The sequence below is a fragment of the Cyrtonyx montezumae genome, unplaced genomic scaffold (genome assembly GCF_038088225.1).
Source record: "Cyrtonyx montezumae isolate F1298 unplaced genomic scaffold, pur_monq_1.0 scaffold_31, whole genome shotgun sequence".
In the NCBI taxonomy this organism is placed as follows: Eukaryota; Metazoa; Chordata; class Aves; order Galliformes; family Odontophoridae; genus Cyrtonyx; species Cyrtonyx montezumae.
The window spans coordinates 4,518,353-4,535,760 of NW_027072036.1; the positions used below are offsets into that span (position 1 = coordinate 4,518,353).

A 17,408-nucleotide genomic window follows, 5' to 3' on the forward strand; every position below is an offset into this window, starting at 1 on the left:
AGCTGCCTCGCAGGGCAGCGTTTGGAGCAGTTCACTCTTCCTGGACCTCCACAGCGTTTCTGTTCCAAGCAGTGCCCCCGGCTCCAGGGCACGCAAGCCGAGGCAGCTTGGTTTTATCCCGCTAAGTAAATGCGGCAAAAGCTGCACGGCCACAGCTCAATCTAACACATTTCTCTGAAACTGCCTTGCAAGCATGCTTTTTAACAACGAACAAGATACACTTCGGCTGCAAACAGCATCGCACGCCCCAGCTCGCGTGCCACGGAGGCCTGGATTTGCCTGAAGCCTCCGCCTCCACCCCACGGGGCAGGAGGAACAGAGACACAGCGCAGACCAGACCCTGCAAAGAACCCACTGAAACAACCCAAACAAGCGCTCCAACCCAACCAGGCGCTGCTCCCCGCTCATCAAGGGGATTAATTAGCGGAGATAATTAGGGCAGACCCCGGGGCACCAACAGACACCACGCGGAACGCACGCTCCTCACGTGGCTTCTTTCGCCGTACTCTCGCGAGACGTGACGTCATCACCATGCGGCGGCGCATGCGCGGTGGCGGCGGCGCATCGCTGTGTCACGGCGCGGGCGGAGGGGGCGGCGGAGCGCGGCCGTCATGGAGTATCTGATCGGTATTCAGGGTCCCGACTACGTCCTGGTGGCTGCCGACACGGTGGCGGCCTCCAGCATCGTCCAGATGAAGCACGGTGAGGGTCAAACGGCGCTGCTGCCGTTCCGGGGGGGGCCGCTCGCCGGGCCCGGCCCTGCTCCCGTGTGCGGCGGGGGCTGTGAGGCCGCAGACGTGAGGAGCAGCGCTGTGAGGGCGTTCAGCTTTGGGGCTCGTTCCTGCTGTGGGGTTCGGGAGCTCGGCTTTCCCAGGGCCGTGTGCTCTCAGTAAAGCTGCCGCTCTGGGTGGTTGTGTTAGCTACTTGCTTGAGGTGAGCATCGCTTGTCGGCCCAGGCCTTGCTCTGGGGCTGCGTGGGGACTTCCAGAGCAGTAACGGGGCAGGAGGAAGGGCTTGGTTGTGGCTGTATCGCTGCTAAGGGGCGATTCGTGGAGATAGGGGAACATTGGAAGTAAGAGCAGCATGAGGCATGTTAATTGCCGTGATAGCTTTTTAGCTTCTTGATGTGGGGAAGTGCCTAGGGAGTTCTCAAGCCTTTGAAATTCTCTAGAGTGGCTTCTTCTGTCTGTTGTTGTAATAAAATGAGTTAGAAGCGTGCTTACAAGGAGCAGCAACCTTAATCCAAGCAGCGTGTTCCAGAACGTGTTACCAAAAGAGTTGTAAATTGCAGTGTTGATGAATTTTCTGTAAAGTCTTCAGTCTTACAGCTAGTGGTGCTTTTGCCTAAAACTATGTTTCACTCCAGGTCTGTTTGTTTCCTTTGTTTAGACCATGATAAAATGTTTAAGATGAGCGAGAAGATCTTGCTGCTGTGTGTGGGGGAGGCTGGAGACACTGTGCAGTTTGCAGAATACATCCAGAAAAACGTTCAGCTCTACAAAATGAGAAATGGTGAGTGAAGGAGGCTCATATTCACCAGGGGGGTTGGGAGTAGAGGGTGTTTTGCGTAGTGAATAGTTTGGTGGAAGGTTCTTTTATGAAGTTTCTGTAGATTTGACTTTCTGCACTCTTAATATCATACAGAGGTGGTAGAATGAAGGAGTCAAGATTGAAATGTATAGCATAAAGCAAGAAGTGTATCTGTAGCCCTACTAAGATGTTTTTATATTAAAAAAGTGTCAATTTTAAAGTAAGATGTCCTCTGCATGCTAGCTGTTAGTAGCTTTCCTCATGTATGTGGCTGAGAAGGTCAGGCTGCATGCTTGTAGTATTTAACTTTTTCAAGTTGTGTGTTTGAATGCTCCACACAAGTATGAGCTGCCTGGAATTTGAAGGCTCTTCATAATTTTTATTGTAACTGCAGCTTTCAGAATAAACTGGAATTAGACAGATAATATGGTACTTTGGTGTTAAAGAATGAACTTGCTGTTTCAGAAGAGTATGGAAAATCACTAAGTTAAACATGAAGGTGATATTTTTTTATCAAATATGCTTTTCTCCTCCAGGTTATGAATTATCTCCTACTGCAGCTGCAAATTTTACACGACGGAATCTAGCTGACTATCTTCGGAGTCGAGTGAGTAATAACCAAAAGATTTTGGCAGAGGATTTCTATTTCAAAGTAATAGGGTCTGATGTAAAGGTGTCAGCTTCTGTATTTTATGTATGAATTCATTTGGAAAAGTATTTCTTGTTAAAATAAATATTGATGTGCGTATTCAGAAAAGTTATTGGGATACTGATAACTGATACAACTGTGCTCTTAAAATTCCATCTTTGGGCCTAATAATCATTTTGTTACCAACACTAAGTACAGCTAAGTGAATTAAACCTCTTTAACGTCGAGATAAGGTTGTTAGTTTTCATGTAAATGCACTGAATCCGTTTAATCTTCTTGGAAAATGATTTAATAGAGCAAAGCTGTTTGATGTGCTTAGCAAAACAAGTCCCTTTTTGTAAATAGCAACATGAGGCTTTCAGTAAATGTGAAATCCAGGGTGAAGCTTTATATTTTTTCTCAAGTTACTGAACCATAATTACTGATTTTTCTCATGGTAATTTTTTTCAAAGTATTGCTAATAAATGCCTCTCGTCAGTGATTCTCCAGCTGTCATGCTGGGATACCCTTTGAAGCACAGTGAAGTCAGGACTTCTGTTTGTCTTTCATCTTGTTTGCCTGCATGCAAGTTAGTGTCCCCAGACTCGTGCTTTCCAAATTTGATAAATGGGTGTAACGTGTGTTTAAATAATCTGTTATTTCCCCAGGAGAAAAGGCTTAATTCTTCCTGTAAAATGTTGTAATGTTTTCAGGAGGGGCAAACAGACTTCTAAAGATCCAAAGTTAGGAATTACTTGATTAGCATTCTTCCCAGCGTGTTGCATAAAACAAGAGCAAAGAGGATATAGAAAATGAAGTCGAACAAATCTGTCAGGGATTGGGCATGGACAGTTTAGGTTGATGCTCATTCTGGCAGTTTACTTCACAGCCCTGAAATCATATTTTACATTGGTGCAAACTGTCAGCATCAGCTGTATGTTGGGCATGAGGCATATGAGGGGGTGAGGCACAGACCTGTGTGTTGAGCTCATCCATAAGAGCAGCCACGTGCCAATGTTCTGTTTTCTGATGTGGAGGACAGCTGAAGGTATCAAACTTTTGAGTTAATTGAACTTTTAGAGGAAGTCGGTGGAATAACTCATTGCAGGCTCCTCGTGTTATACAGGTCAGGCTAAACCTGGATGTCCTGCCTGCTTGCAGAAGCAACCATTTCCTAATAGGAATTAAATACCACTAACAGGAGTAATTTAACAGAGGTTTTGGCATCCTTAGCTAGCAGCATGTGGCATGATGTGGCACTGTCTTCTGTGCCGTGTCCCTTGGGGCCTGATCTTCCCTGTGCCTCTCCTGCTTTCTGAGCCCATGCTTGTCTTCCAGCTCACCTGCTCCAGATGGGCAGCACAGTGGGGAGGACACTGGCAAAGGCAGATGTGTTTATTTACCAAAGACAAAATGTTGTGCTGTTGCAGATGGCAATGCCCAGGAGCAAGTGGTGAACTCTGACACTGTCACACTGCAGTGATCTCTGCACTGTGGGGAGAACTCCTTTTCTTTAAAGGTTTTTTTCCTCTTTTCTTGCCTTTTTTTTTTTTTTATTGGTGTGATACAAGGATTATCAGCAGCTCTGTATCTATTTAAATTGCATGTAGGATTTCTGGAAGCTCTGAAGTGAATTATGTGGATGATAAAAATGTTCTGGGTTCTTCCCAGTGTTGTCTAGTTAGATTTCAGTTATATTTGCAGATGAGCCAGTACTCATATGAATCTCTCCAGCAGAGTTACCTTTATTTCTGACAGTTTGTTACCTTGCAGTGCACTTTTTTTTTACTAGTACTTTTCCACAGTTTAAAATCTGCTCCACACTGTCGAGGAGGGCTGTGTTTTCCCCTGCTTTTTTCCAGACCTTATTAATATATATTCTCTGGAGTAAATGTCTGCTGTCAGGCAGTGGTTTCGCTTGTGAGCTTTACTTTTTGAGTAGAAACAGAAGCATGAAAAATCAAAGAGGAAAACAAATACTGTTAAACCAGCTGGTGCAGTGAGGCATCTGTGCAGTGTTACATTTAGGTTGATAAATTTTTAAACCATTCTAATTAGAGTATGGTTGCTGCTTTAGCAAAGCATGCAAACATGGAGCTGTTGCAGGGAGTAGAGATAGGCTGTAAGTTGAATAAAGTGGCTAGCTTTCTGCTGTTCACGCAGCCAGTGATGCATGAAGTCATGTAACATGGATGTTACAGTTTATTTGTGATATACTTTCCTTGTGCTGAGGACATTGCTCTAGGTGGTAGAAACCTGTGTCAAGTCTGTGATGTTCTTGAAAGGGGTAGTTCAGCCTTCACGCAGGGTTTTATACTCTAAAATATAGGGAGCTTGTTGTTTTTTGTTTCACTGTTTTAAGTGAGGCAAACCTAGAAACTGCACTGGAGCCTGTTGGCTTTTGAGTAGGTGAGTGGTGATGCAGTTCCTCTTCCACTGTTGCCCCCAATTGATTCACCTGCTGAATCAAGTGCTGCTGTTACATGCTGGACATACTATTGAGTGCACATGGTTGGGGGGGAGGAGCAGGAAAAACACCCCTCTGCCCCTCAAACCCTTTGAAGCTCAACTTCTTGTTGTGTTGTGATGCTGTGTTTAATGATAGGTGACAGGCCCTGGCCCGAGTCCAAGGGCAGGGCTGTGAGTTCCTGTCTCTCTCTCCTTGTCCACGCTTGGCAGGATGCTTCCTCACCCCCACCTTTCTCCCCCCCCCCCCCTTGCTGTGACTTTGGCTTCTGCCAGATGTCACACTGCTGCCTGCTGCAGCAGCTCGGCCTCCCAGTTGTGATCTTGTTGGTTTGGTGTATTTGTCACAACCATTCTCTTCAGCTGTAAGTTCTGAAGCATTTCACACGTGCCTTAATTGCTGTAGTTACTTTAAATCAAACAGTATGAAGTGCAAAGCTACGTGCAGTGAGAAATACAGCCTCTAATGGCAGATCGGGGGGAGATGCGTTGATCCTGGAGCATCAGCCATGCTGTGTTTGGTAACCCTTTAATCTCAGCAGTCCTCTGCAGAGCTTAGGATGGCTGACATGGATTTAGTTTGAAATGGAGCCTTGGAAATGGAGAAATGTTCACTTACTACAGTTAAGTTCCATGTAGGTGTTTGAGTATTTGCATCTTACTGCACTGTGAGCAGAAATGTCACTGTTGGAGAGTGTGAACTGAGTCCTCACATGTAACCCCACCAGGAAGATGTAGTATATGAGAACACTTTCACTTGTCATCGTGAAAGTAATAGATCATGTACTGTAATGTTTAAATCTACCTTTCTTGAGTAATAGGATAACACAGGTAACAATTTACTTGCATTTAAGAAATTGTTGCAGCCCTTCAGTAGGAGAACTTAAAACTGAAATATGGCTTACAGATTGGAGTCTGTATAACACCATTTGTTTATTGTTGAGTGTCTCACATATGCCAGTGTTGGTAATTCAAAGTCACACAATGATTTGAGTGATCTCATGTCACGGCTTTTAAATATCTGTGATGTTTGAGAATAAATAAAATGCAGCCTAATTAAATGAGTACAGCTGCATAGTTTCTGGTTACAGATATTCTGAAATGCTTTGAGGTTAATGATGCATCTTGGTGACAGCGTTGCAATGTCTTAGTCAATTTTAAATGGTAACAAACCAGTTCCTCAGAGCTTCTTGTGATCAATTTAGCAAAATGGTAAAGATTAAGTTTGGTACATGCAATAAAAAATTAATTGCCAATTAAGGCAGTGTAACACTGTTCACGCTGCACTGTTTATAAGCTTTCATGTGTGCTGAAATGGTCTCTGGTTAACAGTAGCGTGACTGAGAAAAGAGCATATTAAATTAACAGAAGCTCTTACAAAGTGCAGAATGCTCACATTGTGCTCCCATGTTGACAGTAAAAATTCTCAAGTTTTATGTAGAGATTAAAGAATCTTATGTGAAAACATGGTTAAAGTTTTTGTTTTGTTTGGATGTGTCCTGGGTTCCTAAAAAAGGAAGGGTTGTACTTCTTTTGGTTCAGCATTCTGTAACACCAGAATATTCAATCTGCTTTTCTGTTGAAGTCCAGCGTCTCCTGTGATGTGTGGATGTCATTGCTCATCATTTTATCATGAAGAATTGTGAAACCAACCGTGTTTACATTCTGCATGACAATTAAGATCCAAAAACTTGTGTGTGGCTGCTTTGCTGAAGTAGTGCTTCTGTTTGCAGACCCCTTACCATGTCAACCTTCTCCTGGCTGGCTACGACGACCATGAAGGTCCTGCCCTTTATTACATGGATTACCTTGCAGCTCTGGCTAAAGCTCCTTTTGCTGCACATGGATATGGTGCATTCCTTACCCTCAGCATCCTTGATCGCTACTACAAGCCAGGTAAGTGGAACCTGCAGGGAGAAAAATTCTCCTGTTGCTGATGAATAGCTTAAAGGCATAAGGTGTGAGTTTGATGTGTACAGAGCCAGGTGGTCTGTCCCAGCTGCTGTGCTGCTGCAGGTTTGAACTTGTCTCTTAGCCTAAACGAGGCTTTGAAGGTTGCCCTCTGCTCTTGCTGAAGTGAGACTAGACAATCCTTACCGTTTTCCTAATTGAAGTATAATGGACTGCAGTGAAGGAAGGTCCAGTTTCCTGTAGAACATGACTGGGCTTTTCTGGGCTGTTAATTGTTGATAGTCAGTTTTTAATAAATAGCACTTGATTTTCTGTTTGTTTGTTGCTGTGACATAGGTTTTCCAGAATATCAGTGCAGTCTCCAATCCTTTTGCTTCAAATCTTGTTGCTTGGATTGGCTTCATTTGTAAATATACAGGTGGAAAGATAACCTTCATAGCAAGGTTATCTCAGAACTCTGAGGTGCTGAGGGTCAGTTGGCATAGTAGTTGATTATAATTGTGTATGCTTGTAGCTGGCTAAAGTCTTAATTTTGGATCAGTGCTCCATCCCTGTTTTTCAGATGAGGAAATGTGCAAAGCTGGACCTGTAGTTAATGACGTCGTTGACTTTAGCTACAGAACTGCTTTACTCCTTACTGTGTGCAAAGCTGAGTTTATTCTCACAGTAAATTCATTCACTTAGCAATCCTTCCATCTATCTACTGCAAGAAAAGCAGCTGTAAGATGGCAATTTTATTTTAATGGGAGCGCTTTTAACTGAACTGTGATTGTGAGTCTGGAACAAAAGCTTTAGAAATAAGATCCACGGAGCTTAGCTGCTTTCTAGCATGTCCCTTACAAATGATAGTACCACATTTTCATCACTCCTTGTGAAAGGAGGAAAAACAGTGGAAGACAATAGGTTGTCATGGCTTGCCATCCCTATGCAGTGCTGGATTTTATCCCAACGTGTGAGAATAGCAGGGGCATCACACACGTGCCTTTCCCATTATTAAAACTAATACCCAGCAGGGAACATAGCACTAAAACCAATCTCTGCCTACTGTCACTGACTTGCAGCCGGCTGTGGACAGATGGAGCTGATTTAAAACTGTAATAAACTTGAGGGGAGAGGGGCAGTTGGACTTCTCCAAAGCCTGGTCCCTGGCCATGGGAGGCAAAATTCCGTCATGCTTCCCATTCGCTGGAACAAATCGATTCTCAATGGCTTGTTGCAGTGTGAGTGCTTCAGCTCAGGGCGTCCTCAGTACATCTGGAAAGTGTTTTCTGTGAGCTGGGAAGTAAAGTTTTTGGTGCTCAGCTGAAAAGTTGTTTAAATTTAATAAAGTTTCTGTTGAGAGAGATGGCCTCTAATTGAATCAATCTGGGGATGTTTTCTTTCAGGTATCACACGTGAGGAAGCTGTGGAGCTCCTAAAGAAATGTCTGGAGGAGGTGAGTTGCCAAACTTGGGTCCTTGTGATCCTGAGAAAGGAATGTTTGTTTGCATTCATTTGCTGATATTTTCCTGTTCCTCTTGTCGCATATTTTGCTCCCTTGCCAGAAGGGATAATAAATGCACATGGACCAGATGTGGAATAGCTACTGAGGAAAAGGATTTGTGGGCGCTTGCGTTGTCTTAGCATGGTTCATGTCCTCCAGAACATAAACTTTAAGCTTAATTGCTTTTCTTTACTTCTGCTTCTTTCATGCTTAGCATAATATTGATACAGACAGTCTTTGACTTTCTTTTATGTTGCTTCTGAATGTAATGCAAGCATCCCCCTGTTGCTTGTGTTACACTTAACTAGAAGATACTTCTCTTGCAGCTTGTGAAGTGATATCTAAGTCTAATTGGGGTGAAGATTTGACCTTAAAGTTCATAATCTCTTTTAATGTAGACGTATCATTTTGGACTCCAAGGCTTTTATTGTAGGAGAATATTCTGTCCTTGTCTTTGAGATTGAGTTTAATATCATTGGGAAGAAACAACTAGGGAAACATTAGGAAGATTTGTTCTAATGAGGCTCTGTTTGAATTCTTTCTGATGCATGTACTGTGCCCTAAGTTACAGCCTGCTCTGTCTTCCTCCTTAAACATCTTCCATGCTAGCAGGCTTTTGTGTTTTGCATCTAATGTGGGCAGTATTATAACAGAACTGTACTAAATGCTTCCTGAGCTGTGACAATCACTCCAGCTCTAGTGACATTAAATATTAGCAACAAGAACAGGATGGAAATTTTGATGAGCAGCAGCATGTATCCCATAGGTAATGCTATTCCCTTTTGTTTAAGCTGTGAATGAATCTCTCCTCCTTTGTCTTTTGTCTTTTGAACAGCTTCAGAAACGCTTCATCTTAAATCTGACTTCTTTCAATGCCCGATTCGTTGACAAAGATGGCATCCATGAAGTGGACAATATACCCCTTCTAAAAGCAGTGTCCTAACCCCTGACATCTTTCTTCAGCAGTCATTTTTTGTTCAGTTTTTGGTTTTTTAGTATTCATGTGAAGCACCCAAGGCGTTTACTGTGCTGGGAGATTGAATAAAGATTGACATTTATGCCAGTTGCATCTTTTGATTCCGCCGGTCCTTCCTGGGAGTGTTTAAGTAAATCATTCCTTCATCATTCATGAAGATGAAACGTGATTTGGTGGTAATGGTGCCATGTTCAGATTGCTCCTTCACTTCTTCTGATACTTTTTCCTGTAAGTTTTCTAGTGTGTGGGTAAACGACCATCTTTTCTGGAAGAGAAGTTGCAGTCATTTTTCTCATGCTGAGTATTAAAGCTCAGCAAACAGCAGGCAGATGCTTCATGCTACATGTACCAGCATCCTGTTTTATCTTTCACAGGACTTCACCTCTGCATTATAAAAATCTGATTTTCGAAGACTTAGCTTCCTTTTGTTGTTCTTGGTTTCAACATAATCCAAGTGAAAGGAGAAGCTTTCAATAAACAGAGTGGATTTTAAAATGCTGGTGTCACTTTTTACTCACCTGGATACTGGGAAAGGATGTTCTTCTGGCACAGTTAGCTTATAGCCATATTATTTAAACATACTGATTGTATGACTCTTTTCTTAATAGTCTCTTGAATTTAAATGAAAAATAATTTCAGCACTTTTCACAAATCTCTGAATTACTCTCAGCTAGATAGAGCTCTTTCTAGAAGAAAAATCATTGGCCTTGTCTGGGGTCTAGGTAGGAGCATAAAGTGATGTTCGTATGGCTGTTCCTTAACACTCTGCCCAGAAGTGATTCCCTATATGAAATGGCACTGAGCAAGTCAACCATTTAAAGCATCCTCTGTGGGTGCAGATTTTAAGTTTGAAAAAACAGTTTTGGAAATAGGTGGATGTGTACAAGGTGGTGTGGATTATATTGTGTGGCGTGACATAATACAGAAGTCTGAATACCTGGAAGAGGTAAGTGACAGAGCTAGCAGTCTGTCTGTGTGAGGTTTTTTGGCTTGGCTTGGTTATGTGTTTTTAGGGTACTTGTATTTATATCCTCTGTACTGGTGATGCTCAAAATGTGGCTGAGGCACTGCTGCTGGTAGCATGTATGAGTTTACCCTGAAATCTTGAGTCTGAAGTTAGGAGGAAGAGCTCCATTTTAGTGGATGCAGAATGTTTCTCTCCAGAAAGCTGCTAGTTGTAAATCAGGTATTCCCATATTCCTGAACACACGAGTACTGGAGACTGAGCCACACTCAGTGTCACAGTATAAACTTGCAGCTTTGGTGCCTTTACTCATCCTGCCTCCTAACACTCCCCTTAAATCTAATTCTGAAGACTAAGTAGTCTTTAATTTTTTCCAGGATGAGTCTAATTATCAACTCTTTCTGTTGTAGTCTTGTCTGCAGTTGCTTTTGTTTAAACCCATTGACATAAATCTGAAAGATTTCACTGAAATTGTCTTAAACCTTCTTAAAGTTGTTTGTTTGTTTTTATACCATAAGGAGTCCTTAGTGTGATTTTTCTCCTGGCAGGTCACATTTAACATGAGTACTGTTCTACTTCTGTGACTGAAATCTCACCTCTTCATGTTGCATTAACGTATTTGTTTAGCTTAATACACAGCATCTCTAATTGTATCACTGATGTTGAATGTTTTTGCAGGTTTTTTTTGTCTCTTTTCAAACTCATCATTGCAGGGTGAGCTGATGTGATATTTTTGTCACCGCATATCAAAGTTGCAATGTCTCCGTATTGGAGACAGTCATTATTTCAGACATCAGAACTGGGTGGCAGTGCTATTAGATCGTGTTAGAGTCTGGCAGAGGCTCTGCCTGGTGTTTTTATTGGCACTTATTTGCATGCAGGTGATTAATAAACATAAAACAATTATTCCATTGCAAACATCCCTGTTGGATTCAGGTTGGAGTGGAGCATATGTTTTGCCTGAGGGCAAGGACCAGGATCTGAATCCCCCATTGAGTGGAGGATGCAGGAGGTTACATCAGAAACCAACAGAGCAGCAACCTCCAGAAGTGAACAAATACAGGCCTTTTTTTTTCTTTTGTTTTTCTTTTTACAGAGCAGTTGAACAGAAGAGCAGGTCTACGTTGAGTTTGTCTGTGGCCTCTAAAGAAGAAAGGTTGTTTTTTTTTTTTGTGGATTTCTCAAGAGTTTATACTCTAAGGAAGGGTGTAACACTTCTGCTGTATTACCCTGTGGAGTGTTTTAAAGGTCTGCTGTGATGCTGAGCTTTGGATTCAGAAACATTTGACTTCCACTTCCCCGGTTATAATGCATGGGGTGTTGAGAGGAAAAGTTTTAGGTTTCTCATTAAGGTGAAGAAACACTTTTGCCTATTTCACCTTTGGGACTAAATTGAACAAGGCCAAAAAACCCAAACTCTTTTCCTAATGTTTTTTGTTCTTTATTTTAAAAAGTTGTAAACCAAGGTACCATTTGCAGGGTATTGTATCCACCATGAGCTGCTCTGCTTTGCTTTGGCTGGTAATTCTCACCATATGTTTTACTAGCAAAGCCTCAGGGCCTAAGGAGTTAACAAGGCACTTTTTCTCGTTTCAGGTTTCCTGTTTAAAGATGGTCTTTTCCTGAGCAGGGTGCATGTAACAGATCAGTGCACCAGCACATCTCTTTGGGAGTCGTGAGATTGGTTTACAAGGAGCAAAGCTGTGTGCCTTAGGGCCGTGCTGGTGGTGGAAGTGTGAGGGTAGGTGCAGTGCTGCTGGGTCTGGGCTGTGCTGAAGGAGTTGGCTTGTTCCAGCAGAGCCTGGTCGAGGTGTAGTTTACACAGCCAGAAGATGCTTCTTATTTTTTCCCTTGGTGTGAAAGGTAAAAGGGCTGTCTGTGTTCATAACACAGGATTTGGTTGATTCAGTTTTCCATCCCAGAGCAGGGACAGAGTTTTCAGGATGGAAAAAAATGCCTCTAACTTTGCTGCTTGTCAAACACTGTGTGTGAAGGAAAAATTAATTTATCCTACCTGTAAAAAGTTTATCCTTGGGGCCATTTAACATTCCTTGGAGCTTTAACCTTACTCAGAGGTTCCATATGTTGTTATCAGGTTGCCATCAACGTAACTAAGTGCAGGAAATTCTCACGTGAGCACTGATCAAACTAAACAGACATCAGTTGTTTTAGCAGATCTTAAAAAGAGGAAAATGAAAGTGGTGGCATTAAAACACATACTGCTGCTGTATTTCCATCCAGACCAACTGTGTTGGTTTGAACCTCTGTGTACTCGTGACCTGCTGAGGACCACGCTAAAAAGAAAATAGCTGTCTTGAAAATGTGAAGTGACATTTTAAGTGTTTTGTTTCTGTGCTAATGTGCAATTCGGTAGTTATCCAATAAGCTTATTCATGTAGTCTAACTCAAGACAGCTGTGGGAGGAACAGAGTGAACCCTCTACTGTTCAGGAATGGTGAGAGGGAATGGATGTTTGGGGATTGGCAGTGTGTTCTCTCTTTGCAATACAGTAAAGGTTAGCAAGCTGATCTAACCTGTGCAGAGCAGAAACTAAAATACGGATAATCTGAATAGCAGTGAGTATAGTATAAACTTGGATCTGTTAATGTACTCAGGGCAGCCATGCGACCTCCATGGGGCCAACCAAGTAATCCAGTTGTCTGAAATGATGATTAAGTGCATTTTCACTTGGGTAAAATACCTATTGCTTGGTAAAGGCTTCCTCGATGTCATCAGTGTTTTTGGTGTTGATGCACAACAAACTGCACCTCCTTTAGTTAATTTAGAGAAGGCAAAGATGACTCAGGCTTCATAATTTGTGGCCTCTCAAAAGCCTCTTCCATTCAGCAGAGGGCAGTGATCTTGCATCCACTGTGCCTGCTCTTTGCAAACATGTTTGGCTGCTTTTCATCTCTGTGCAGATCACTAGGTGGTCACAAACTCAGCACTTTGGAGGAGGGGTGAATATACACCATGCATAGTAATGGCTGAGTGCAGAGTTGCTTCTTCCCTTTGAAAGGGGCACGTTTTCTCTTCCACAGGTGTTGGACAGACATCCCATGAAATATGATCATCCATGGTTTCACAAGCAGGGAAGTGAAGGCTGGTAGCGAGTGAGTTGCCAAAATGTCCAAAGAATAGTTGGGATCCATCCTTTGTTAGTTAATCCAAGCACTGATAAGCATATCTGTAGTGTTGTATGTTTTTTCCAGACAGTGCCAGGCCAGTCTCTTGTGGAACTGCTCTTGGTGCTTACTGCCAAGTGCTTGAAGTGAGGATGCTTGCAGTGCTGCACGGGCAACAGCATGCTGCAGCACCATGTAATGCTGTTTCAAACCACAGCTGAAAGTACCACAGTGAGGTTCAGACTTGCTTTTTCCACTTTTTCATGGCCATCCTTACAGTGGTGTTGCTCTGAATGGACACCTTCAAGAAGAAAACAATTTAAATTGGACTCTAATTTCGTATGTCTTGTCATATCACTCAAAGTACCCATGAAGCCTCTCCAAACCAGCACACCTGAGGCTTTGGTCTGGTACATCTGATATTCCTAAGGTTGTGTTTTAATCTTTACTTTAGTGCTTATTGCCCATGCTGTGATGAAACACCAGGAAGGCTGGTTGTATGAACACTGCCAGAGGTCAGCTTGCCTTCATCTCAGATGTTTACATAAGCTGGTTAAGGATTTGAGGTTAACCTCTGCTGATGCATTTAGGAGCTGTAAAGCCATACGGTTTTGGTTTCTGTGTTGGCTCCAAAATTTGCAGAGAACTAAACCAAAAGGTTCTTCATGTTCAAAAGCTGTTAAAAGAGCTTATTAACACATGGCATTAATAGGAAAGAAAATCTTTGCCCTGAACTGAGCAGAGCTATTTTCCTCATTGCACTTAGCTGGATTACTCCTTAGCTCACCAGATCCCAAGGCACTATGACAAATTAAGGTGTTCTTAAAACAGGAGTATTCATTGAAGTCTTTGGCCTTTACCAGATCAGACCTAACTTAGAGATCCTCTGTGCTACTCAGTGTTCTTCCTAATGCTAGGTAAGATGCTCTGTTAGGTGAATGGGTTCCCCATCTATTACTGCATGCTGAGATGGAAACCTGGTGGGGAAGGGATGTCCCTGGGTGATAAAGTCTGCACGGGAAATAGAAGGTCTCTCCTTAGAGAGCTGCAGAGATTTCAGAATGAGTGATGTCTCCAAGGTGTGAGGGCTCTGTGAACTCCAGAATAAAAGCATGTGCTATTCCAGCCACCAACAGTCTGAAGGAAACGATGGATCCACTTTGCTGAGATCTGTAACAGAGTGTAAGAAAGAACACGATTTGCAGCATGCCCTTGAGAGTAAGTAAATCCTACTCTCATCAAATCCTAGACGCCACTGGAGAGTTAACAGAAATGTATCTATTGCAGAGATAATAGAACCACATGGAATGCATGAAAAATTGGTTTGGACAGAGAACAGTGGGCTGATCTTGGTTCATGGTGAGTGCAGGTCACTCAAGAACAGTCTCAGCAAGGAAATGCTGCCCTTTGGGTGTTCTTTAGCCAATTTCAGGCTTTGCACAGTGGAAAAATTCAGGGAAACCCAGGACAGCTGTGTGCAGGCAGACTGATCATCAGGAGAGAAGGCTGGAGCATCCAGAGGCATCTTGGCATGCTGCTGAGCTTCTTGGAATGACGTTTTCCTCTTTCTTGAGTTCGTTTCATACCACAAAAAAGCTGGGTTGTGTTCATTTATCAAATCTTTGGCTATAGGCTTTGTGACCAAAGCAAAGCTGTCTTTAAGGGAAACACTTCTGAGTTTCAGGATGTGCTTTCAACTTTTTGTTTGCTGGGAAGAACAAAGTAGGAAGCAGCTGAAGGCATCAGGATAAAGCATCCAAAGGAGCCATCCAGAGCATCCTTCATCCCTCTGCTTTTGGGAGGTTACTGGGATCATGGGGTCAAAGCTCAGGTGTGCATTCAGTGCCCAGAACTATGATCACTATTTATGGTATCCTGTGGGAAATGCAGCATTGCTCAGGTGGCCACTGTGGGAATTCTTCGTGCTACGAAGAAGGTTGGGCAGGAAGACCAAAATGACACCTTCTGGGTCAGCATGTTCAGATTCTGAGTAATGACTGGGTTTGGGATGGTTCTCCTGAAGTCTGCTGGATAATTAAGGCAACAGTGGGACGCTGCACACACTATTTGTCTAGGCTGCTAAATCAATCTCTCAATCAAGCACCTTGTCTCCCTTGCAAATAACTCTTCTTTTAATGCTTGATGGGAAAATGTTTTTGTTTGGATGTCTCAATTCAGTTGTACTTACAGGAAAAACTTCCTTTGCTCGCTGTGTGGCTCCTCGGATTGTCTATGTAAAGTCTGAAACTTAATGAACTCTCTCATATATGAAAGAATGCATTAACTACAGGTCAGCAAAGTCTGTTCGTTGTGCTGTTTTAGTATGGAGAGCTGTTATTACTGTGTTGCTTTTAAGGTTGCCTACTTAAAGGTAATTATTTAGTTTATCCAAAGCCATGCAGAATGCCAACGCACGGCCTCTGCATGTTTGTGTTAGAGTTCACCCTTGGGATAGCTGACTGTAGGGGAACGAAGAAATCTCATTAGTGTTCTCTTTTTCACTCCTCAAGGATTGCCATGTGGTTTCCCTGGACTTGTCATCCATTCAAAATTAATTAGAAAAAGAATTTTTTTTTCTTTTAAACTTCCCCTTTAGGATTGGAATTCCACAATGCTCTGCGACAAGGGTAGAAGCCATGAGCCTAAGTCTATTTTTACTCCTTGACACAATCCCACGTATTTTCCCACGATTTCTATTCTCTATGGGAATTTATAGCAGGGTGGAGCCCCAAATTGTGTGAAAAGCCCTTTTCTCTTAGGATGTAAAGGCAAAGAACGCACCAGGACATGGCCTCGTTTGACAGTGTCCTGGGGAGGGGAACTCCAGCATCAGTGTGCAAACAAAACTGGCCTGGCACAACCTGAAAGCTGTGCTCTTCCTGGATGAAGATGTGTGCATGCAGAAAGCCTGAAATCTCAGCCCATTCGGGAAGTCTCAGTGCCTTCAGAAGCTGACCCCACGTGACATGTCCACTGTCAGTCCTGAACATCCGTGGCAAAATCAACAAGTGAATCCAAATCATCAAACGTCCTTCCCATTACAGGGTAATTGGTGGCATCCTGGCCTTTCAGGCACCAGACTGTTAAAACGCCTCATAAAGCATTCAAAAGACTTGCAGAGGAAAATGAGGAGAGAGGTATTTTTTTCGCCTGATGGACGTGGTATGTAATTACTGTAGGCATATCCTGATTCTCTGTCTGGGTTGCTCATCGCTGCTGTGCCTAAGTGTTACTTGATATTCAAAGAATGCCCTAACGAAGTCAAGTGTTCACAACATGATTACATTATGAAGTATTTCACTCTTTAATATTAGTGTGCACACACTTTCATCATGTATCGGACGGCAGTTTGTTCTCTGATACCATGTGCCATGGGATGTCTGCACATGGAATTATTTCAGGATAGTTATGCTAAGCAGCTCTGCGGAGGGGAAACCTGTACTCTTAACACAAAAGCACCTTGTTCTCCTTTATCATAATCCATGTTTAAAATGGATTATGATGCAGAGCAGGCCACTCCTATTTTGGAATAATTTTATATAGGAATGACTTCTGTGCTCTCAGCTCACACCCTGCATTATCCAAAATAGCTTTGAAGTGTAGACAAGTGTCTAATGTGGTTCTAGGATTTCCATTCTGCTCCCTGGCTTCTCCTCCTTCCTTTGGGAAGGTCCGGAGCGAAGCCAGACGTGCAGAGCCTGTCATTTAGGCTTTTGTTTTTGTAAGCTTCATACCAAGGGACATTTCCAATCTGATTCCCAGTTTATGTGCATCCCCACGTAAGTTTCAGAAGGGAGTATTTAGGTGCAAGCTTCTGACTCAGCCATCCCCACAGACTACGTGAGTACATGAAGTGTTCTTGTTGACACAGGGGTCCCTCTGGACGCCTGTGGCTCCTTCTGGGACCCATTGGATTATTTCTCAGTTATCAATGTCCTCTTCTGCAGCCTCCAGAAGAAACTGATGGATAAAATTTGGAGAACTTTGCAGCGTAATCTGTGCCATGCAGGTTGAGAGCTGTGCCCAGCTGCCTGCTCTCAAGCTGTGATAGCCACAGGTGTGGTGGGAAGGCTGCAAACGTTCTCAACAACGACCCCTCTTTGGTTTTGCCAAACGCCATTGCCACATCTGCTCCCCTGGAGTGCCATTCCCTCAACTTTCTCTTGGTTGGCATCACAGATCGGACACGTATCAGCCACAGAACTGGAGGGAGTCCTTAACTCTACACAACTGCTTCAAGGTTCAGCCACAGAGGCAGAAGGACCCTTGTTCACAAAGACGGTGGAGGTGCTTTCTTCAAATAAAAAGAGGTTTATTAAGGTAAT

At 43.0% G+C, this 17,408-nt stretch overlaps 1 protein-coding gene across 1 annotated transcript; it reads left to right on the forward strand.

Moving 5' to 3' along the window:
- Window positions 1-566: 566 nt before the first annotated feature.
- On the forward strand, window positions 567-9,087 carry PSMB2 (proteasome 20S subunit beta 2). The gene is made up of 6 exons (XM_065744569.1): window positions 567-702; window positions 1,390-1,512; window positions 2,067-2,137; window positions 6,358-6,520; window positions 7,921-7,970; window positions 8,854-9,087. Exons 1-6 carry the CDS (start codon window positions 612-614, stop codon window positions 8,959-8,961), a joined length of 606 nt encoding a protein of 201 aa, XP_065600641.1. The 5' UTR covers window positions 567-611; the 3' UTR covers window positions 8,962-9,087.
- Window positions 9,088-17,408: the final 8,321 nt, after the last annotated feature.

Coding starts and splice junctions, on each gene's coding strand:
- PSMB2 (XM_065744569.1), top strand. CDS start 612: ATGGAGTATCTGATCGGTATTCAGGGTCCCGACTACGTCCTGGTGGCT. Junction 1,513..2,066: donor GCTCTACAAAATGAGAAATG/GTGAGTGAAGGA, acceptor TTTCTCCTCCAG/GTTATGAATTATCTCCTACT. Junction 6,521..7,920: donor TGATCGCTACTACAAGCCAG/GTAAGTGGAACC, acceptor GTTTTCTTTCAG/GTATCACACGTGAGGAAGCT.